The sequence below is a fragment of the Lissotriton vulgaris genome, chromosome 1_1, assembly GCF_964263255.1.
Source record: "Lissotriton vulgaris chromosome 1_1, aLisVul1.2, whole genome shotgun sequence".
Lineage (NCBI taxonomy): Eukaryota > Metazoa > Chordata > Amphibia > Caudata > Salamandridae > Lissotriton > Lissotriton vulgaris.
In genome coordinates, this window is record NC_141685.1 from 1,350,906,779 (window position 1) to 1,350,931,448 (window position 24,670).

Sequence of the window (24,670 nt, forward strand, 5' to 3'; positions counted from 1 at the left end):
TGCACATACATACTCTCAGGGCATGTATGTGCGCCACATTGCACTTTGAAAAATGCAAAAAAGTGAATTTTTCAAAGAAATCGCAAATTACCACCAACTTGAAGTTGGTGGTAATTTGCGATTTCTAAAGGCCAAATTGCACTTTTTTTGTACTTCATACATTGCATTTAAGGAATCGCAATTTGCGATTCCTTAAATGCAATCGCAAAATAGAGAATCACACATTTTGCGATTCTCTAATTTGCGATGCCCTTTTGGGATGATACATCACAAAAGGCCTTTTCCTGTTCGCAAACGGGCCGATTCTGAGAATTGGCCTGTTTGCGAACGAGAAAAGGGCTTGATACATATGCCTCCAAGACTCTGCAGGCATTCATGAATCCCTTTTGACCATGGGCAATGTCGCTACAGCAGCACTTCGTTTTGTAATGGAAGTTATTTTTAAAGCACCAACTTGGAAGTCTGCTAATACGCCCTGTTCTCAATACTGTTTGGATTCAGATGCAAGGTCTGGTTCCCAAGTGAGCCAGGTGTCTCTTTGAAATCTGTTTAGTTAGGTATCCTCTAATTTCCATCCGATTTCAGGATGGTACAGCTCTTTAGAGCCTATTCTAAATGTTGGATTTCTGGGGAGGAGCCCTCACAGGAGAAGGAAAAGTTACTTACCTGTAACATAAGTTCACCAGTGAGAACATCCTCCAAATACTCATTACCGAGCATTGCCTTGCTAAAAGTTAACTATCTGCTACATATAACAAATGGAAGGCAAATGGCTCCAAGTCAGCACACTCCTAAAACGTAAAGAAGCAGTCATCCTTTTCTCTGGTAACTGCTGATTAAAGTGCTTTATTTTGTTTTACTCATATGTAAAAGAAATTAAATAGTGTAAGGGAAAAAACATTTTTTTTAGAAATTAAAAAAATGAAAGGTGTTTTTTTCAAGTCCAGCCTAGGGCTAGGAATAATACTACAATGCATGTTGTTAGGGAGAATACTTGGTTGGAGGGTTTATTATTTTACAAGGAAGATCAGTAGCAGCACTAAACTGACAGACCTCATCATCTCAAGCATCGTCAGGCAAAGGCCTTTTAGACCAACACATGAAGCCTGCTGGAAGGGCAGAGGAGGCTGCTACTGCTCAGAAAGCTGAAGTGCAGGAGTGAGACATTTAGCACTCAGGTAAACTTACAGTGGCCGCACTTTAATCACAATCTGAGGTTTACTGGAGATAACATGACAATGGCTCATACACTGAGCAATCCCGATGAATAAAGAGCAGAGAGAAACCGATAGGAGGCACGAGGTCTCCATCCATACTGCCCTTAAAGCGCATACGTGTGAAGATGTGCTGTGATCAACATTTCTCCTCTATTTCTCTCACGATCTTCTAGTCCACCAATACTTGCCGGTCAAATATTTCAACGTTTGAATGAAGCATCTCTTGTAATGAAGAGCATCTCCCACCCTCTATCCCCTATGTACAGAAGCGGCACCACACAAATTCATTAAGTCCTTCTCTCTACAATAACTTAAAGCCGGGGTGGAGTGACAGCCAAATGTTCAGATATTTCAGCACTCGGTTCTGCCCTCCAAGTCTATTCTCCGGGTGCTGCCTGAAAGAGGCTGTCGAAAGCAGTGAGGAGCAGTTCCACCACCTGGTTCTGATAGACCATGTTCACAGTGATGTTGGAGAAGATTTCCTTCTCCTGTCGCATGAGCGTAGGCCCGAAGACAATTCCAATGTTCTGAGTAGTCATGCGGTTCGTTTCTGAGTGTTCCAATATTCTGTGTGGAAATAGAATACGGGGAGAAAAAAACACACACATATTAGAGGGAGATAGGATTCATCAAAAGCAAGCAGGATCTTTCGCGTCTTGGTCCCAAAAAGGCAGCAGAAGCAATATAAACAGAGCAGATCAACAAAGTTGGATTAGAAAGTCAAGCACAACGTAAAGGTAGTAGGTCCCCTGGCCAACAGGCCCTAGTAAAGTGATTTAATCTAACTGAACTTTCCCTAAGAGCTTCAATCCAGACTTGCAGACATCAAGCTCAGTATTCCCAGGTTTCCCAGTTCTCAATGACTGTCAATAAAGAGCCTTGTGACATGACTTGAAATCAACTCTCATGTAGTGGTGGCCAAAGCCAAGAGGCCAACAAAGTAATGAGCACAGGGAGACAGCTTCGTTTTCACTGTGTTTTTTAGGATTGTATCATGAAAAAATGCATGTATGTTTGTGGTATTTCTATTGCACAAACCTAGCCAAAAAGGCAACTGAGTACTTAAGAGGGTCAAAGCCTGGCATAAAGTCAACGAGTGATAGCAGAGATAACTTTCTCTACTTGAATGCTTTGTGATATAATGTTCTTTAAGTTCTTTAACTCTTTTCTAAAATGGAGTGGCACCGGGGTAGTCCTGATGGATACGGTGAAGTTGTTCCAGATCCTGGGTACACAGATGGAAGTATGTTGGACAGAAATGTTATTTCGTTTTTATCTAGGCTTCCTAGACCACTGTCATGTTCCAAGTCACCAAGCTCAAAATATATGATACCCAAATATAGTTATCAGTGAAGTGTCTACTGGGGAAAAGCTAGGCCTTGAGATGCTTCCTTAATTTGAGTAGGTATCCTCCTTACATTAAAAAATTAGCTTCCCTCATTGGGGGCGAACTTCTTATTTTGTACAGGTAAAATGACCCTAATGTGGGCTCTCTTAGTTAATGTGTACCGAAATAATCACAGTCTTATCGACAACTTCTGATTTGAAAAGGTTTTTTTTGCTCATACTTCAGAAATGTTTTTATAAAATCGAACGGACAAAAACGGTTTATTTGTTGGAACATTTTTGCAAATTCAAAAACAAAATTCCCAAAATCGAGCCAAGGAGTGCAATTAAGCCCAACAGCTACGCTGGCACTCAGAACACCTTCTGGAGGATGCGTTGTTCTTCAATGAAGACCATACAGGCAGCTCCCACTGGCTCAAGCATCTGCCAAGCTAAGGCACTCCAGACCAACAGGTGAAGCCATGTGGAAGGACCGAGGGGGACCCCTGCTCAGAGAGCTGAAATAATAAGCTATTTAAGACTCGGTTAAACCCACAACAGTGCCTTTCCATCAAGTGCTCAGGTTCATTGCATGTTATGTGTGTTCTAAGTGCCTGTTCTGTAATTCTCTGCTGAGGAGCGCTCTCCTCGCTTGAAGTCAAATTGTAGTCTTTCTTCTATGTTTGTGAAATGTCCCGGTTTTTGGCTTTCAAATTCTGGTCACCCTACCTCAAAAGTCCTTCACCCCCACTCTTAGAGAAGGAAACCGTTGCTGCTGTCACATACACTTCATTAGCTTGCCCGCCCGACTAACGGAACACGGAGCCTGCATATGTTTCATTCTCATAAAAATTTCACAAGAATTTAAAAGAGACAGGTTTGTACCAAGAATTTGTGTTTTGCACTTCTAGGGAAGCTTAAGAAGATGCTTTCTGTAGAAAAGTCATGTGGTCAGTAAATAATTTGCAAAATAATTAGTACCCTTTGTTCAGAAGCCTGTGTCCCGCGTTATCAAACGTCAGAGGGCCAAATACCAAGGCTAGGTAGCCTTGATTCTACCTCATGCCTCTTTAATCCATTACCAGACACTCCCTGTCTCGTTATCACACACACACCTGCAAGTTCTTTTTCATCCCTGCTTTCTCCCTTTCTCACTGTTTGCCCGTCTTTCTTTTCCTCCAATTTTCCTCCTTTTGAGTATTCTCTCTCCTGCTTTGGTTCAAAGTCTGTTGAGGCAAATAAGTGCTGATCCCAAAATATGTGTGCCGCTGAACCCCATCTGCAACCACCGGCTCAAATTAAGCACTGCCTGTGTCTATGGTTAGGCCCCTCCACTATCCACAGTTGGAGGTACTCTTCCCTTTTGTTTTCAAAAACAGCTGTTTGGCTGTTTGCCCGCCGATGTTAAAGCAATCCAAAATGACAGGAAGGCTTAAAGTCTACAAAATGGATGCACTGGGCCCATCCGTCTCAAATCTGCCTTGCGTTCCACAATGAGATCCACCGCATTGCCATGAAGCCTGTTGCATAACCTGAGAGTTGCTTCTGACGATGAACTTTCATCACACATGCAAGCAAGTAAGTAACAATAGTAAACGCATTCTCCCTCACTTATGCGCATTCCGTAGAAGTATACTGTCACTTCTGCTACAGTCGCTCACTATCTTCCTCATAGGTGCCTTCTTCAATAGCAATTTCGGAAGCCTTCATTTTCCAAGAATATTTCTTCACTTTAAGGACTCTGTTTTCGGCTTGCAATCTAAAGTTAATTTCTTATTGGCTTTTTACTTGTTATAATTCTTATAAGGTGTTATTAAGTTATTACTTGGACTGTACAAACTCTATCGTTTGAAATCGCAAATGGTCCATTAAGCCTGGCCTTCGTAAATGGACTCAAATCCCTGTACTAGGAGGTTCTCATGGAATTATTTTGAGAATATCTTCCCAGTTTTCTTTATGTCCTTAATCAGCAGTTGAATACTTTTTCATAATTTCAGTATCCTAGTAGGCAACAGAAGCCTGCCATTTTGTACCTCCAACATCTGTGGTAAATACTCATAGAAAAGGCTTCACTGACTATTGAAGTTCCTCCATCTAAAAAACATACCGCTCTGGAAACTCAACTTTTTTCACTGTTTCTAAAGATTTATCTCTACATCACACAAGTACTTTCCCCACCAGTATTTAACTAATTCAATTTTTTAAACGGGTACATCTCCAGGAAGCTCCTTGCCAAAACTATTGGCTAGAATCAAAAGGTATGTGTAATTAAACAGTCCACCTCACTTTAGGTCTAAAACTATGTAAGACCACATCACTCTTGCTTCACTGTCCACCTCTGGCCGATGGTCCAAAGAGGACATAGGTAATACATTGCACCTCACTCACAATGTCCTCCAAGGCTGTGCAGCTGACGCTCTACCGAACAAAGGTTCATGTACCAGCCAAGCAGATGGCTCATGTCAGATGCCGAAACATCCCATCTTTCACTCTCACATGCTTTCATTTCTTTGAACCTTGCCTTAAGCCAGTCTTTGGAAAGTTCTGTTGAAACACGTCTCTTTAGGCAGGCATATGGACATGTCCGGACCTAAATATCTTTCTACACTTTGTCATCTACTAGGAGGTGTAGGAGTGGTATATCTATGCCAGATTCCAATGTACACCATGTTAATTCTAAATGATTCTTACGTGGTTATCCTGAAAAGATCCACATCATCACAGAAAGCGGCCTCACGTTGTAATGTTTGCGAGCATTGCATGCTCTATCAAAACAGGACCCTATGTTTTACCTTGCCAAAGCATCAGAGGAATAAACCTTAAAAATGTAATGACACATTTAGACAATTTAATATGTATATCCCAAATTTAATAACACACAAAGAGCTCCCTTGATTATCAAGGTTGAGCCCACCCAGACTCTATATCTGGGTGAGGACTCGATGATGAAGCGTGCCACTGAGAACCATAGTGGGCGAGAGTCATTCTAAAAACACAAGAGGGATCTCCTGTGGTAGGCAGTACGAGGCACCAATGAAGGCTATACTGAGGTCACTCTCTTTGATGATGTGAATTAATTGGTTGTGAAGTGGAGTGTATCTACTGATAAACTTCCTACTCCCTCACTTTTTTTTACAGATATCCCTAAAATATGGCATGAAAAGGGCAATTGTGGATCTATGCTGAACACCTGTGATCTAGACAACTTTTAATCAATGCATGTTCAACATACGAAAAAATAAATAACAGAATCTTCTGTTCAATAAATCTGTTACTTTTTTTGCTTATAACAGTCGGAGTGACAGCAATCCCTTCACCCTCAGCGGTATCTTCTCAGGTTATGGACTTTTCATTGCAGCTTTACAAGACATGGCATTGATAGGCCACTGTGCGTAAATGTGGTGTATTATATAGGTGTGGTAGAGCAGCCGCACCATGTATTGCACTTACCAACCTCATTAGGGCCCAGATGTAGGTAAATCTGATTTACCGACTCTAGAATACCGAATTTTACAGATTCGGTATTCTAGATTCGGTAATTACCGAATCGGTATTTACCGATTTGGTAATTGCCATTGATTCCTATGGGCCTACAGGCCCATAGGAATCAATGTCAATTCGATTTTGCAAGGGTGACAGGGTGTCACTTTGACACCCTGTTGCACCCCTGATTTTGTCTTGTGTGCCATGTGCCACATGGCACATGTGTACATGCACAGATGTGCATGTACACAGGTATTCGTTATTTACCATGCAATAGAATTACATGGAAAATAACGAATCGGTAATGGCCTGTGGCACTGTTTTCAGTGCCACCTACATCTGGATTTACCGATTCGGTATATTTACCGATTCGGTATTTTACAGAATCGGTAAATTTACCGAACCGGTAACTTTACAGATTCTGTATATTTGAAGGCCCCTACATCTCCATTTGCAAATACCGGTCGGTAACGGCCGAAATCGGCCGTTACCGACCGGTATTTGCCGACCTACATCTGGCCCTAGTCACCTGTCAAACCCTCAGCTCAATCCTGGATAGCTGTGGCACTTACCAGAAAAGCTTGCACAAAAGATCCACTGGAGGGTTTAGAAGATATAGATTATATAGCCAAAAATAAATAAATGGAATTTTACTCAATCATGAACAAGCCTTGGCAAAGTCAATGAATTGGGCACAGAAACATTTTCAAGGAAAACGTACGTAAGTGTCAATGCGGTCCGTTAGAAGTGCTTGGGGCAATCATTCCCAGCAGGGAACTAGTCAGGGGGACCAGCAGGGTCCTCAATAATAGTTACCTTCACAGAAGAAGCAATCATTCAACAGTTCCAGGCACTTTATCTCTGTTGCAATGGATTCTTATGGAGTAATCCTGATGCAAGGGAAGAAGGATGCTGAAGACACTCTTAACAATGATGTGGATGCGACAAGGTCTACAGGGGTTTCCAGTAGGGATTCCTCAGTTCACAAAGATGGTGAAGGGGTCCTGTTTGCAGGGTCGACTTTCTATAAAGTCCTCTCCGTTCTGGTCAAAGCATAGTTGCCACTGGAGTGCCACTCGCTTGCTGTCACAATCACAGGCCAATCATTCCTGAGTCAATAACTCTCCTTTTGAGGGTTCCAGTAACTCTTTGACAGCACTCCCAGGCTCAGCGAACTCGGGTACATCTCTATGCGTCGAGGCTTGGTCCTCCGTACTGCACCGCAGTGATGGTAGCAGCTTGAAGACTTTGGGCCACCAACTTGCCCCAGAAGGCTTCTTCCTTTTTAAGCTGTTGTTTCCCAATGCTGCAAACAGAAGGCTAGTCGGCTGGCCCTTGGAGTATCTTGACTGGGCTGTGGAGAAAACTCCTTCTTGGAGCAGGTCATGGCAGGCCCAGACTCTCTCTTCACAAGCCAGCAGGGGAAACTGTTGCAGTCTTCAGCGGTGCAGCCTCTCTTTGCTAATCTCTCGGTGCAGCAGGGCCGTCCTTTTAAGTCGGTCGAGATCTGAGCTCTGGGTGCCACAGGTGCCCGCTTTATGCTCGGAAAGTGCCTTTAGGGTAGGATGCGATTGGTAGCCAATGGGCTACCAGGTTCCTTCCACCTGATGACCACTTCCTGTGGAGTGTGGCATCTGGCTATTCCAAGATACACCATTCTGCCCACTCCCAAGATGATAATTTCTCTCTCCTGGTGTACAAACTTCACGCCTGGGCTCTGGCTAACTCAGAGTCACAAGCCCCTGGGGCAATTGGTTTGGCAACTGGTTTCCCCTCTCTGCCTCCTGTGCCACCCTGTCTACCTCAACAATGGAGCAGCCCTCCCCCTTATGCTACACATCTGTCCTTGAATGGCGGCTTTACCTTTGAAGCCTGCCTTTTGGGGCTAACACCCAATTGGCTTCCAGCAGAAGGGAGGTGACAGCTCCCTGGCCTGCGATCCTGCATTGATCTTCTTCCTGGGAGTCATTAGCAACTTTCGCCAAGAGGGTAAAAAGCTGTCTCGTGGATCAGGCTCCATATGTGTCCGGGAGGTCACGGGAGTTTTAAAGGCAACAAAGTGACTTCTTTGCTAACGCTGGACACTGCAGCAAGTTACATTAATTTCAATTTGAGATACAAGTCGGGCTTAATGTAAAGAGTTATTTGGCACCTTGGAGTGCCCACTTTGATTGCACCATTCAGGATTTAGCACAGCTGAGGGGTGAGCATGTAACTCTGTACTTGCTAATTGGGCGACCAAGTCTTTCCACCGTAAAAACAGTAGTTTTGCTGATTTTACTATGAGGACTGGTAAAGTACATGTCCTGCCTGTGTCATATGTCACACCCAGCAGCATCTGTCAAAAAACTTGGGGGAAACAATACAAACATGAAAGAGGCATTTCTTATAGACACCTCTCGCAGACATGTCTCTAAAAGCAGAAGGGAATCTATTTATTCTATTTCACATCTCCTGGACTCCAGTACTAGCCCAAAACCACTCCTAAATGTACAAAAATTGTGGCTGATGTTCATGCAAGACCATGGCTCTACTATTCCCCGCTCATTGACGTGTATAGAGGCTTAGTTGGGACTGGAGGCCGCTGTCCTTGGGAAACGTATTGTGACGCCACCCCCATTATAGCACAAATGGCTTGGAGCCCAATGCAAGGATGGGGGCTAGAGGGTGGGGTACACAGCAGGATCATTGGGACACTGGGAACGATGACTGGTTCCACTGACCGAATTCTTAAAGTGGAAGTCGTGCATCATGGATGTATGTCACGTATCCAGTTAAGGGGCATATGTACAATAGAAGTGGTGGTGTGAGGAGTTAGCCGTCATTGCTTACCGCTTCAGCCTGCCACCTCTGAAACACAAGGCTGCACCATATTTACAATGATAAGGTGCAGCCTTACATTTCCCCCTGCGATGGCGCTACAAACGCAGCCTCCCTTGCACCATAGTGCAAGGGTGTCTGCGTGCAGGGGAGGATTGTTTATGAGTAGAAAAATGTCCCTTCCTGCACATGAACAATCCTAAAATGCCATTTTGTCACTTTCATGTGTGCTGCTTAATGCAGCACAAATGAAAACCCCACAATCGCATTTGTTTTAACCCCTTCGATGCGTGTGACAAGGTCAGCTCGTCATGGGCGTTACCTGCGCTGTGCGTGTGACGAGTTGACCTTGTCACGTAACGCGAGATTTATAAAATCGCAGTGTTCAGCGGGAAAACCGCTAGCGCGCATGCGGTTAAAGATTGTTTATGTACAGGAACCTTCCTGTACATAAACAATCCATGTCATTTTGCTTTTTCCATGTGTGCTGCACAAGGCAACACACAGGGAAAAAGCGAAAACGAGGAGAAATAATGCATTTCTCCTCCTTTCACTAACATAAGATCTCCTATGTACACCACCCTTGTACATAGGAGGCAGCCCCAAAATTAATGGGTGTTGCAGTGGAACGCCCACCGCATCACCCACTGCCCACCCCTTTCACGCTAACCATAGCATGAAAGGGGGCTTTAGTTACAAGGCAGCGTTAAGCCATGTTAAGTGGCTTAACGCTGCCTTGTAAGTACAGCTAAGCCCCTATTGCCACCACAACGTCGATAAAAGTGACGTGGTGGCGATAGGAGCTTGTACATATGCCCCGAAGTGTCCTGTGGTGACGCAAGCAGCCGCCCTGCAGTGCTAAGTGATCTGGCGATCTGAATGAAGAAAACCAACTACCTGCATAAACCTGCGATATAAGTGCGAGCAGAGCAGGCAGCCACAATATCATTCCTATCATTCAAACAACTTCTCTGCGAAAAAATCATTCGTTTGGCATCGGAATTAATGCCACACGAAAACCATGAAAACGTCGACTTTATATTTCCTATGAAAAAAAGCTAGCTACCCCGAATCATGTGGAAATGTTACAGTTATTCAAAGACCAAGGAAATGTTAAACATTAAATATCAAAAAGCAGGAGTTCATTCTGTAATTGACACATAACATGAATTGGGGACTAAAACTCATTTACTATGGGCACATGCATCAAGCGATTTTGGAATCGCAAACGGTGCGAATCGTAAAATTCGGCAGTTTGCGATTCCAAAATCACTTTTTGGGATGCATCATTTATTTTTCATGTATCGCAATTTAAGAATTCGCAATTTTTTGCGATTTCTCATATTGCAATCGCATTTAAGAAATCGCAAATATTGCAAATTTTGCAATTTCTTATCGCTGTGAAATCCTTGCCCCAAGCAAGGGATGCCTGAATCCTCATTCATCACTGGACAGGTAACTTGCAATATCGTATTTCTAAAGAAGAGTGGTCCCTGCAATACAGGTCTTCGCACAGTCGTACTGGAGCCCTTTAAGTCAAGTGCTCAGGAAACGCGCCACCAAATGTCAGAGTGGCAGGAGCCCTGTGTGGCCGGCTAAATGTGCCATAGGTGCAGGCCGTGGTCGCCTCTGCACCTTCAAGCACGCGAGTTTAACCACCTTGGTGGGTCCTGCAGACGGCCTTTATGCTCAAGCCCTGAGCCCACCGCCTCCAAGGGGCAAGCCAGAACGAGGGGCCCAGAAAATGCATCGGAAGACTTCACGACTGCCTTCCGGCAAATACCGAGGGTGCGCAGGTCCAGTGGTGGACTGGGGGTTTTGTGGCCCAGGGCGTGGAAATTATTCATCGCCACCGCCCGCTGCATCGGATGACTTCACATGCCATGGCAGCAGGTTCATAATCTAACATGGTGGGGGTGGCTCGCAGACAGGAAGGTACTCGTAACACAGAGGTCAGATGCTGCGGACTGCGCTGGACTCCAGGGGAGGGAAGCCAGCCCTGAGACAGCACACTCACCTACATTCACAGGCACTGAATCAGACTTCCTGCTTGATCAGACTACAGACTACTTCTGCGGGAAAGACACCACTCACAGGTTACGAAACTTCGGGCCAAATGCAGGGCCTCAGAGGCAGATTACTGGATCTAGCGATCTCTATAAAGCACATGGTACAGGGAATGTTGGTGTGGCAAAGCATACATTTTGGAATGCCATAGTGAATTTAACACTATTGATTAAAAGTGAATTGCAAACAACATGAAAGGCACATTTTAAGGGGAAGGTGCTCAGTCTAGTGCTCTACAGAACAATCCCATGTGAAGACATACACTGTAAAATATACTCAACCGTATATAAAAATCTCCCTACACGCATTTCGTCTTATATTTAATTGCAAAATCTGCTAGAGTCAATCAACTCTTAATATTATAGCCTGGGCTAATTTACTGTCTAAACTCTAATCCTGGCCTTTTAGGGAGGAAATGTTTGGTAGCGGTAGTGAGCATTTTTACAGGGTGATATTTATAGGGGAAGATTTTGGTACGCTATGTTAAATACGAAACATGTTTTCCAGGCAATGTTTTCATCGGTGGATCCAGGGCATTAAGTGGGCCAGGTCTGACGGTGCTGAGCACCGGCAGGTTTTTAAAGGGGTCCTCGAAAAGGGTCTCTTATCGGGCTCTGTTTTGTGCCCTGTCACAGGTGGTCTGTTTGTTTCCGGACTGCAGTGGCAGCAGGTACGTCATGTGCGCTGCTCACACTGCTCACTTCACACTCGTGGAGAAGTTACAGCATGACGTCATTCCAGGTGAGCGTAGCAGGGGAAGGGAAATCCTTTAAAGAGTCATTGTCTCTCTGGATTTCCCTTCTCTTTTAAAAACTCAGGAGCAGCAACATTGTCGTGGTGCCACCAGGGCTTTAAGTGGAAGCTTTTTCAACATTATATACAAGCCACAGTTGCTGCTTATTTATCTTATGCAACTAACAACCATTGACAAAGCCAATAGTCCTGGCTTGTTCTATTTTTGATGTCACTTGTATCATAAAGCTGGATGCAATGACAGAAAAAGCAAAATACAAGTCGGGCGGCACACTATGCTAAGCACAGATTTTTGGCTTATGTGTTTTTAAACCATGCCCTTAATCACATTAGCCACGCCCCTTTTAGAGACCCTCCAGTTTTTTTATCCCACTTACAGCCCTGGGTGGATCCATGTGGTATCCTACAAGAGGATTTTTTGGGACAGACTGCATTTGTAGACTGATTTGTTTCCGTTGATGAGAAACCTGGCATGACGTGTATGTCTGACGAAGGCGTCAGCCCAGCTGTGCACAACATGGTGGTGATATGGCTGTCAAAAATGTCAAGTGCTCAGTTCTCGAAAGATATAAAGTTCATGATAAAAGAGCATGCTGGTATCTGTAGCTGGTAAGTAGGCTGATGATAGTTGTTTTCAGGCCTCCTGCTTTCAGATACATTTGTTTCCGCGTGTCAGGCACAGAAGTAAACTTTTCTCGAGTCACTTCTCAGTTGGAACAAGTTCACTCAGAAGAGGAGCCACAGGTAGGCAGTTTCCATGTGCCGTATAGACCACAAGATTGCGTGTAAATGTTGCAGGCACACAACCAAGAAAAGGTGAGCGATGTGCCGTTCTACCGTCCATCGACAAAATGGGACACAAGAGCCCACAAGGAGACCTGGGCGGGCCAGCGGCCCTTGCTTTCCTCCATTAGTCATCAATATAAGGCTTCGCTCTGCTAAAGATGTGGGTTGAGCAGGCCACCCCGTGCATCACCAGCATCCCCTGATGACACAGATCTGAAGTTCTGAATGCAGGCAGAGGGCGTCCCTAGGTGAGAGAAGCAATATGCACAGGGCCTGACTGGGAACTGAAAGCAGCCCTGGCAAATTTTGGCAGACCAGCCCCCATCTGGCACATAGCGAGTGAGCGCAGCGAGCGAGCCCGACCGCTACTAGGGGGGTTTGGGGGACATTTTGGAAAAGGACTGACCAAAATGGTGAATTTTACAGCACATTTTTCATTACATATTCAAATTGTATCAACTTTCAAAGCACAGTAAATAGTAGATGATGACCTTAAAGAACACCAGGATACCCACCCAGTCATACGTACCCATAGACATTCTTTCAGAGAGCATAAAAAATAGACACAAGTAGTGAATCATATGCAGCGAGACAGGAATAGGCTGCAGCAAGCATCACAGAATGCTCTGACCAAGAGCAGAACCAGGATATGCAAAAGAGGCCAAATATGGCCCAAGTCAACTAATCCTGCCACAATGAGCATGCTCTGGGGATGGCTAACACCGTCTTTAGTGGTCAGGTCGCAGCCTACCAGACAGCACAGCTGTCTAGCTTTCTAAAGACATCTTGGGGACATTTAGAAAGCTGACCTAGGAATCTTTCCACCCATTGCTTACCATTGACTTTGTGGTTTGTATCAAGGGCCGCCCATTTTCTGTTTACACTCAAGAGCAATGTGTTCCCTGTCTGTATTTATTTTTAAAAGTGGAAAACAGAGACATTAAGGCTTCTTTTGAGTGACTCTCCATGCTGACATTAATGACTTTCAGGCCAATATCTGTACATATTGGCAGCAAAGGGGGTTACAAAGCTTGATGAGAATTGCTTAAATTACTGCATATCTCAATATGTATTTGTGCTATAAGGCTACTTTTTGATGTGGGTTTATTATTTCTGCCTGTGTAATGTGCTAAAACCTGATAGGCATCAATGTATGACTGCACGTTTATGTATTAAATAAATGTGGAAATATATGAGTTATCACATCATCTACTCACAAGCACAAAATAAATACGGATTAATACCAAAAAGATGCACAAAAAATAAATATGGATAAATACAGACGGAAATGTTAAAAAAAGAAATACAAAAAAACCGGGAGCCCTCTTTGTAAATCACATTTTCTGGCTTTCTATTTGCTGGTTTTATTTGCTGTACGCTGTCCAGCTCAAGTTCGTCCCTTGTTAACTATATTCTTGCACTTTTAGCTGGGTGACGCGACTGAGGTTAGCGCTCCAGCTGTTTCAGGGGGATTGTGTATATAATTACATTCGGTGTGCAGACTCGCGGTTAGTGTTGTGCACCACCGAACTGAAGAGAATTTATATGACACAGCTACTAATTGGGAGGAAGATATGGGAACCATAGGTTGTTATTATTATTCTGCTAAACAAAAAAGTCTAAAATCCTTTACCGCACTGTTACACTTTTTAACTGGGAGTTGCAACGGAGGTTGGCGCTCCTGCTTTTTCAGTAGGATTGTGTATATAATGACATTTGGTGTGCGGCCACGCAGCTGCGCCCGGACAGGTCCAGGGGCCAGGAACCCTGGTTCATCTCTAGTAAGTAAAATAACTTAATCTCCCCTACAACTATTAGCCACACATGAGCATCTTACTGAAAACTGTCTCCACTACATAAGTTTGTCTAAATGTGAAACAATTTGTAAACATTGTGCCTCACCACTCCCAGGGGTGATTGATACCAATCCCTGTACTGAATTGAAAACTAAGTGGCAAATGTACCTAATTAAATGCAGATCGCTGCCTGGCCATAAGCTAGAACTCTTCACCTTCTTAGAGGAAAATAAACCAGACGCAGCATTTCTGACCAAAACCTGGCACCATGCTGAATCCGGGCCACACCTTGTTCAAGCCCTGGATCCTGGTTATTAACAGCCTGATTCATCAAGCCGAAATGGGCTCGCAAAGGGCCAGATTCTGAGAATCTGGCCCTTTGCAAGCGCTATTTTTGCATTTGGGATTCATCATCCCAAATGCAAAAATCGGTAATAGCGATTTCACTATTTTGCGAGGAATTACATTTAAGGAATCTCTATGTGAGATTCCTTAAATGCAATTCATCATCCATTTTAAAATTGCGAATTCGCAATTTCGGCCCGCTATTTACCGCAAGGTCAAACCTTGAGGTAAATAGCGAAAACTTAGAAAAATGTTTTTAAAAGCATTTTTCTAAGTTGCATGTTGCACACACACATGTCCTTTGGACATGTGTGTGCGCATCACCTGTTCGTATTTACTTTTAAGGGGTGCTACAGGGTGTCCTTTGGACACCCCTGGCACCCTTTAAATCGCTATCTTATTTGCGATTAGCAATTTGCTAATCGCAAATAAGGAATATGTAGGAATCGCATTTGTTTTTGCGATTCCTACATGAATGCCGTTTTGCAAGCCTGTAATAGCGATTCCTTATGAATCGCTATTATAGACTCGCAAAACGGCACTATGATGAATCAGGCTGCTCATCCATTGTTTAAATCGGAAAAACAAAAAAAACGAAGGGATTGCCCTCATCCTCAAACATGAATTCAAGGCCAAGACTATTTTGCTACCTGGAGGAGATTGTAACGTGTAAAGGAAGGATGAATAGTGACCTGTGATGAAAATATCTCAGGAATAAACATCGGAGTTGAAAGAAGACGGACTGGACTTTGATTTCATAATACACACTGAGTAGTGCTCAGGATAATTTGTTTTCAATAAAAAGTTAGAACAGCTGGCTGGAAGGCCAATGAGTCTTTTCCAAAAGGAATTTTCGATGGTCTGGGGAGAGTGGGTGTTGGTGTATCCCCATATTTGGCCTGAGATTCAGCTAGTAATAAATCTTTCCCTTAAGGAGGGACAAGTGCCCCAAGAGTGGAAGAAAGCTGTGGTGAACCCTATTCGGAAAAACACAGCGCTGCCATGGACTGATCTTTCCAACCTCCGCCCCATCTCTCTTCTGCCATACTAAAACAAGATGACCGAGAAACATGTGAACACCCACTTGTCTAAATACATCGAGGCAACGGAAGGCCTAGTCTATACTCAATCAGGGTTTAGACCGAACTACAGCACCGAATCTGCCCTCCTCTCCGTGACCGATAACATCAGAATGGTTCTGGACGGAGGGGGCTCTATGATTCTGGTGCTGTTAGATTTATTTGCTGCCTTTGATACGGTGTCACATGATATTCTTCTCGGTCGTCTGCGAAAGATGTGGATAGGTCTGGCTTTGTCCTGGCTGGAGAGCTTTCTCTCGGGCCGCTCACAAGGCGTCAGATTGGGCTCCCACTATTCCATCTTTAGGGAGCTCACCAAGGGGGTTCCACAAGGCTCATGTCTAAGCCCCACATTTTTAAATGTGTATGTGGCCCCCTTATCTGACATTGTGAGAGCGCACGGGTTCACCCCGGTGTCGTATGCCGACGACACCCAGCTCCTGTTCCCTTTTCAGACCCTCACACCTGCAATTAAAAACTCTTTTGCCGATGGTATGAGAGCGGTGTTTGATTGGATGGCCTCCAATTGTCTTCAATGCAACATGGGCAAAACGGAGGTCATGCTGTTTGGGGAGGCCCCTCTTTTGTGGTCACCCGAATGGTGGCCACAGGATTTGGGGCCGGTGCCATCACCCAAACAGTCAGTAAAGAACCTTAGGGTGCGATTAGACCAGGAACTGTTGCTAAAAGAGAATGCAAACCAGGTAACCGGGTCCTGTTTCCGAGCCATCGGACTCTTGAGGCGTGTGTTTCCATTCTTGCCCGATAACTACAGAAAGACTCTGGTCCAGACCCTCGTGGTTAGTAGGCTGGACTACTGTAATGGCCTCTTTATATCTGCCAATGAGGAACAGCTTAGCAGATTACAGGTGGCCCAGAACACCGCGGCAAGACTGGTTCTTAATGCTCCTGCCAGATCCCCTTCGCCCCCCCTTCTTGACAAACTCCATTGGTTGCCCGTTCGGCAGCGCATCAAATTTAAAATTTGCTGTACAATACATAAGAGCCTTTCTGGCTTGGGCCCAAAATATTTGGCTGAAAAATTAAATCCCTATAGTCCTGGCCGTCCTTTCCATTCTAGCAATCAACTGCTGCTTCAGGTCCCTCATGTTAGGAAGGTTAGATAAGGAGGCCGAGCACTGTCCTACAAGGGCCCCAAACTCTGGAATACGCTCCCCATTACTTTGAGGAAAATTACAAATTTCCAGACTTTCAGGAAATCTCTTAAAACTCATCTGTTCTCGACATCTTAAAATAACAGTACAGCCTCTTCTATGCATGTTTTTTGGGCACCCTAGCTGAAGCACAAGCGCGGAGATACCCCTTCGGGGGTCGAGTCCTGCGCTATATAAGCAAATAAATAAATAAATAAATATTCCTGCCCCGTAAGTTGCCACTGATATTGATTTGGCAGAATAAACCTTTTTGATTATCTCAAGGAGCTTTGCACCCAATTTCTTTGTAAAGGACTTAAGTGGTATTATACTTTTTTCCAGTGCTAGGCCACTAGTTATTATCATGTTGGACCAGGATAGTTGTCTCTCAAAGTTTATTCTGAGATACGAAAAGGTGTCAGTTTGGGCCAATTCACGTCCTTCTAAATAAAAATGTGGAGGCCTCTTCTCCCTCCGTTCAGTTATTAAAACAAGAGACTTTGCCTGATTTGTCTTTAGATCTAGACCACTCATGTAGTTTAAATACGCTGTCTAATAAAGGTCGTTATTGCATTGTCTATACCCATTTCTGCCATTATTTCCCATAGGCGCTAATGGGTAACACAGTTGAATGCTGCTGAGAGGTCCATGAATGCCAGATAAAATTTCTCCTGCTTTGCTTTAGTATACTTAGCCATTATTAGGGTCACATTGAGGCTTTGATCCTGGGTACCACTCCCCTTTTTAAACCCTTATAGTAGTGGGATCTGACTGACTCAAGACCTACTTTAGGTCTACACCCTATATTAGCAAATGATAACATTTCAAATTGGATTACATCCACTCTTGATCAAGTCCTCCCGCAAAAAATGTTTTCCAGAAGAGCGAAAGATAAATCGGCTCTCTGGTGTACCACCAAGCCAAGCTAAGGAAACTCAAACAAGAATGAGAAAAGGCAAAAGGTTTTGGAGAAAAGATTATGAGGAGCCAAGTAAACAAATATAAAGAGAAACCATCAGAGTCTACCATGCAGGAAATAAAAAGAAAGCTCAAGCTTCACACTTTAAGGAAAAAATCAATTGAGCCGCTAACTCCTGACGTGAAATGTTTGGCATAGCTAGCATGCTATTAGAACCCTCCCCATCACGGTAGAATGGCCTCACAAGATTGTTTCAGAATAAAATCCACAAAATATACAGCGATTTCCAACCATCAATGGACACCAGCAACATGAGCTCTAAGGAAGCTACACTGGGCACAGAACCAGCCTATGCTCAGTGCTTCCCCCCTCTGAAGTTAGTCACTTTCATAGATATATTCAGTCAAGTCAAATCCGGCCTCACCAAAGATCCAGCCCTTTCACGGATTTTAGCCAAAGTAACTGACCAGATACTTCCTACCTTGCTGGAAATGTCCAACCTATCCATGGCTGCGGGACCAATCCCGGCAGCCTGGAGACAGACCACGGTCAAGAAACCTAATTTGGGCCCCCTTAACTTAGGAAATTACTGACTGATCTCCCCGATTCCTGGGATAAGTAAAACGCTAGAAAAATAAGTCAATCTCACTCTCTGAATTTTTATAAAAATATGATATTTTGCTCCCCACACAGACCAGATTTCAAACCTATTATGGCACAGAGACTGCTCGTCTAGCGGTGGTAGGAGAAGCCCAAAAAACTGCTATATCGGGGAGGCTCAGCAGCCATGATACTCCTAGATCTCTGCTCGGATATGGTAAACTATGATATCCTTGCTGAAAGACTGCAGAAACCTGTAATCTCAGAACTAGCTCTTTCTTGGCTGATGTCCTTTCTGAAAAGCAGGATGTAATAAGGAACCAGAGATCAAGTAAGAAATGAGTTGTAAGATGATTTATTCATGGCTACATGGTCAGTGGCGCCACTGAACACACCAGCTCCAGCAGAGCAGCTCCAATCAACTGTCTTACAACATTCTTATTGTTACTAAGCAACATGTAAAGTCTGGAAAATGACATAACACACACTAAATTAAAGGGATACATACTACCATACAATTTACAGGATGTTCGTCAGATATTTTCCTCTCAGAATATGAAGTAACTCGAGGCTCCTCTTTGAGCCCTACTCTATTTAATGTTTATATGAGACCACGAAGGGCGCTAGAGGGCGCACTTGCGGAATGGCTGCCTAGGCACGCAGCTCCCGCTCCTTGGTACACAATCCTCCACAGATCCTGCGCCACGGGGTGCTGTATCACCCCCAAAGATCGGACTTTGCAGCCGGGCATCGCTCTCCACACTCGATCGAAATCTGGAGGCTCTGCGTGCTTGGGAACCGGAGATACGGGCTGCTGAACTCTGCCCGGCTCTTGCTTTGGAACAGCGACGTGCGGCTGCCCGGCCACTGCAGTCCACGCGACCCCGGGGACTGCCACGAGGCTGTGGGCCGCATCTCGCCACTGCAGCTGCGATCCTGACGAGAGGGCGTGCGGGGACTGCCGAGCAGGTAGGCGACTGCAAGAGGCTTCGCCTTGAGTCCCCCCCCCCCCTCCTCCAACCACCGCTGGCTCTCTCTCGCTGGCACTGGGGGGGTTGCTCCTCATACGGCGTGTGTAACTGTGGACTCCCCGACCTGCGGGGCTCGATCTCCCGCCTCGCTGCTTCACCTGGCCTGTGCAGCGCGGGCCGTCGTGCCCCCTAACCTGGCATCGGGGCCGCCCCCCCGCGCTGAAAATCACCATCAAGAGCCGCATCTCTTGTCCACGGACCCCTGCGCAATATCCGGAGGTGGCGGCACTGTCGGTCAGGCGATCATTGCATTCTCAACCTGTGCAGAGGCCCTGGGCTACCCCCCTGCGGAGTGAGTTGTCTCGCCGTTGCCCGCCATTATCTGCCCTGCTGCTCTGGACCCTGATGCCCGCTGTGGACTCCGGTGCCCGGGCTGCTTCCCATCCGGCGCTGTGCTACGAGCGCCCCTGACTGCGATTGTGTGCTCCTGGCTGGACGACCACCTGCACCTTTCTAGCGCTTGGAAGGTGGGTAGCGCTGATTCCTGACGACGCCCCTGCTGTGTTCTACTGGGCATACCCCGCTCACGTTCTCCTGCCTGTTGCCAGCTATCTACTACCTGAGCGGCCTGTGCTCCCATAGATCTGACCCGCCTTTCTCTTATTTGGCCTGCAAGTTGCCCCCAGACGCTGCAATGGGGCGCACCGAGAACCGCCAGCCCAAGCTGAGTTTTGACAACGTTCGTAAAAGCGCCAAATCGACGCAGATGAACCCGGGGCCTAGCGCGTCCTCCCCACAGCCTACCTCGCCTCCGACCCCTGATGTGGACCTTACAAACCTGATTCAAGAGATGCGGCAGGGCTTTGCCACTGTCGTGGAGAAGGTAGATGGGGTGACGGCTCGGCTCGACGCTTTAGTACACAAGGTCGACCGCCATGAAGAGCGCATCACGACCGCGGAGCAGCGAATATCCGATAATGCAGATGTCACCACGACCCATACGTCACAGCTGGCTAGAATGGACAATTTACTCCGCATTATAGCGGCAAAGAACGAGGACTTGGAAGCACGCAGCCGCCGGAACAACATACGCATAACGAATGTGCCGGAGTCCACGGCCACGGGCAGGATGGAACTGTACGTGGAGAAGTTGCTCAGAGTCTCAATCGGAGAAGAGGCTTTTTCACCTCAGTTCATAGTGGAGAGAGCCCATCGCTCCCTGGCGCCTATGCCCCAACCTGGCTTGCCACCTAGGCCCATTATTGCCCGGCTTTTGAACTATCGCGACCGTGACACGGCCCTTAGGGCAGCCCGGTCTCAAGGACCACTGCGGTATAACGGGATTACCTTTTCCATCTACCCCGATTTCACACCGATGGTCCAGGACGAACGGCGCAAGTTTCTGCCAGTGAAGAAAAAGCTACGGGAGGCCCAAATAGACTATGCTCTCTTGTATCCTGCGAAGCTACGAGTTACGCATCAGGGCAAGCAACGCTTTTTCACCAACCCGCAAAAAGCAGAGGACTTCCTGAAGACGATACGAAGAACGCACAGGGACGATGATGCCTCTGCAGATGACCAGGAGAATGCTGACCTACCTCCGGCGCACAATGACGAATGACTGACCCTGCGTGTTTTTTTTAACACAATATTATCCATGCCTGCTGGCTCGCGTGCAGCGGCTGGGACCTTTGCAGCTGGGGTGATACGAGGACGATGGACCTGCACGGACCCTGCACCCCAGTGGTAATGTACACCAAGGACCACTCTCTCGGCCCTAGTCTCCACCGAGGGCGGTACAGTTCTGGAGCTAAGGACCGGGTAGTGGCAGTGCGCGCTCTATGCTATACCCCTATTGGGTGATCCCCATTGCCATGTTGCGTTTTTTGCTGTTTGCGCTACTACAGTTGGGGAAGGGAGGGTGGGGGTGGGAATGTGAGGGGGGGGTTCATGGCTACTGGCATGTTTGGGATGCTGGGGTGGGTGGGGGGGGATGGGTTACATGAGGCTCATGCTGCTTAGACTGTGTATATATCTGCTGCTCTGGAATGTGCTGTGGCGCTGGTGGGGCGGATGTGGTTTCCTTTTTCGGCCCTCTCGGGCGTCCTCATATTTCTTGTTGTTATATCCATGGCTGTTTTGAATGCAAATGCGCGACTGACATGCTTATCGTGGAATGTCCGGGGATTGAATAATGCCAAGAAATGCAGGAATGTAATTGCCTATTTAGATAGGCATCATGTACAGGTTGCCATGTTGCAGGAGACGCACCTGCCTGCACGGGGCGGTGCCTCTTTTGCGACGAAATGGGCTGGTACCCGTGTGTTTTCCTCGTACTCTACTTATGCTAGGGGTGTGGCGGTGCTCATTGCCCGCGGAGTGCCTTTTCAACGTTTTGGGGAAGCGGTGGACAAGGAGGGACGCTATGCTTTATTGTGGGGCAGAGTTGGCCACGATGTCTACGTATTTGTATCCATGTATGCACCAAATGTTGACTCACCTGCCTTTTTTTCCACATTGTGGGGCAAAATTGTGGCTGTTGGGGCACGACATATCGTTTGGGGTGGGGACTTCAACTTAGCACTGGTACCCCCCCTAGATAGGGCAGACGGTGTTAGCTCCTATAAGCCCAAGGCCAGAGAGACGTTAGAGGGAGTCATAGAGGAGGGTGGACTACTGGATGCCTGGAGACACCTACATCCCCTGGGGCGGGAGGGGACACACTTTACCTCTCACACAGGGACATGGGCACGCTTAGACTACTTTTTAGTTAACAGGGAAATTGCTGTGGAGCTGCTTCGGGTGGATCATCTGCCTAGAACTTATTCTGATCACAGCCCCGTGTCTTTACAATTCCGCACTCCTAGGTGGGATGCTCCGCGTCCGCAGTGGAGGCTGCGCACCGATGTGCTTTTAGACAACCTTTTTCACACTGAGCTGGGGGAGGAGATAGCAGATTTCTTCCCTAGAAATAAGGGCTCGGTGGAGTCAGTTAAACATATATGGGAGGCTTTTAAGGTCACTGTCAGGGGTTTCTGCATATCTAAAAGTCATGGAGTGCTGCGTGACATCCTGCACTCTATCGCTGCACTGGAACGAGACCTGCGGGCTCTGGAACTCCGCATGACATCAGATGCTGACCCACACTTGCACGCCACCTTTAGAGAGACACTATCTAAATATGAGGAAGAGGCGGCCAGGGAGGCGAAATATCGGGGTAAACAATGGGTAGCCCGGAAATATTGTGAGGGGGACAGGCCTGGCAAGATGCTTGCTGCGATCACGCGACCATCACGGGTGCACAACACTATACTGGAGCTCACTGATGCGTCCGGCACCACTGTCAGAGACTCGGAAGCGGTACTCTCCGCCTTCACGACACATTACTCTTCACTTTACACTTCTACAGCTGAGGAAAACGCGCCATACGCTGCGTACCTCAATGATGTGGCGTTATGCTGGCTCAGTGATGGAGACAGGGAGTTTCTTGCTGCACCTTTTGAGCTCGATGAGATTCGTGAAGCCATCATGTCCCTTAAAAATGGGAAGGCGCCGGGGCTCGATGGCATACCGGCTGAATTTTACAAAGCCTACATTGACATCATGGCACCAGTGCTCCGCGAGGTCTTTACAGAGTCACTAGCTGATGGGGTACTCCCCTGTTCTATGCGTGAGGTGGTAATTACCTCCCTTTTGAAGCCGGATAAAGACCCCACCTCTTGTGATTCTTACCGTCCACTCTCCCTCCTAAACTGCGATGTTAAAATACTTGCCAAGGTACTTGCTACTCGGCTATCGCTGTTAATGACCAGACTTGTCCTGCCTGATCAATCTGGCTTCGTAGCGGGCAGATCCACGTCCCATAATCTTCGCACCCTCTTCTCCTTGCTTCTCACGGTCCACCCCTACATCCCTGTAGCAGCTGTGTTCTTGGACGCCACTAAGGCGTTCGACATGATTGAATGGCCCTACCTCTTCTCGGTCCTGGCTAGCATGGGATTCCCTAAACTGTTTCTATCTTGGGTTCGCCTGTTGTATACGGACCCCACGGCGAAGGTGCTCATTAATGGACGACTGTCACGTCCTATTTCACTCACGAGAGGCACCCGCCAGGGCTGCCCACTCTCTCCCCTGTTATTTGCCATTGCGGTCGAACCACTCGCCTGTCGCTTACGACAGTTACACCGAGCGGGAGCGGTGCAATGCCTACAGCGGCAAATTGATGTGTCCCTCTATGCGGATGACATCACACTATACGTCAAATATCCCGAGTCGCACCTCAATCCCCTGCTTAGGGAATTCATCCTATTTGGTGGGGTGTCGGGTGTTCACATCAATTGGACCAAGTCGCAGTTTTTTCCCCTCACAGATGCAGTGCATACCTTCCCTCTCGATTACCCACTGGAATGGTGTCATGATGATCTTCGATATTTGGGGATTCGCATTTCTCGCGATAAAGACGAGACGCTGCGGTCCAATTATGGCGTAGCCATAACTAAATTAACGGCTTCAGTCGACAGATGGATTACACTTGCACTCTCCATGGCTGGGAGGGCCTCCCTCATAAAAATGGTTATATTACCTCGCTTCCTTTACCTTTTCCTTAATATCCCCTACTACCCTGGTGCTTTCTTCTTCAGAACACTCCGTACGGAGCTGCGAAGGCTTTTTTGGGGAGGGAAATCCCCCCGCTTAAAGTGGTCAACGCTGACCCTTCCCTACGACAGAGGAGGCTTCGATATCCCTGATTTTGAAACATACTACCAGTGTGCGCAGGCACACTTTGCTTACCACTGGATGGCTCCTACCCCTTTCATGCCGCATATAGCGGTGGAAGACTGGATTGTACACCCACTCCCACTCAACGGCCTGCTGCACTGCCCTGAGACGTCTATCACCACACTGAATACCTCAGTTTCCTGCACATTGGACGCTTGGCGCCGCATCGCTGGGCATCTGTCATGCCCACTGCCCTACTCCCCCAAATTGCCGCTCACTTATCATCCACGACTTTCCCTGTTGTCGGAACTGGGTTTCCGTCAACTCTGTGATAAACTGCTTATTACCAGCTGGGGTGACTTGTTCCATGAGAGACGTTTTAAGACTGCGGACCTGTTCTTTAAAACACATGAGCACACCCCCCTTGAGCTTTTTTACTATATTCGGCTGCGTGCGAGGATGCGTGACATCCTACCCGATTACCCTGATGAGCCTGAGATCCTGGCACCACTACACTTTCTCTTGAGTTCGCAGGATGGGACCCATCTGGTCTCTGGGCTCTACCGCCAGATCCGCAGTGCCGCTCCGGAACCGGATTCCACTGCCCGGCTACGCTGGTCTGCCAAACTTGCCAT

The 24,670-nt window shown here is 46.6% G+C and overlaps 1 protein-coding gene across 1 annotated transcript in view; it reads right to left on the reverse strand.

Moving 5' to 3' along the window:
* Positions 1 to 830: 830 nt before the first annotated feature.
* The window catches only part of ARHGAP9 (Rho GTPase activating protein 9), a 580,228-nt gene continuing 556,388 nt past the window's right edge, over positions 831 to 24,670 (reverse strand). Inside the window, exon 18 of the mRNA XM_086966621.1 lies at positions 831 to 1,784. Coding sequence (XP_086822747.1) covers positions 1,595 to 1,784 — 190 coding nt within the window. The 3' untranslated portion in view covers positions 831 to 1,594. The remainder of the gene's footprint in view (positions 1,785 to 24,670) is intronic.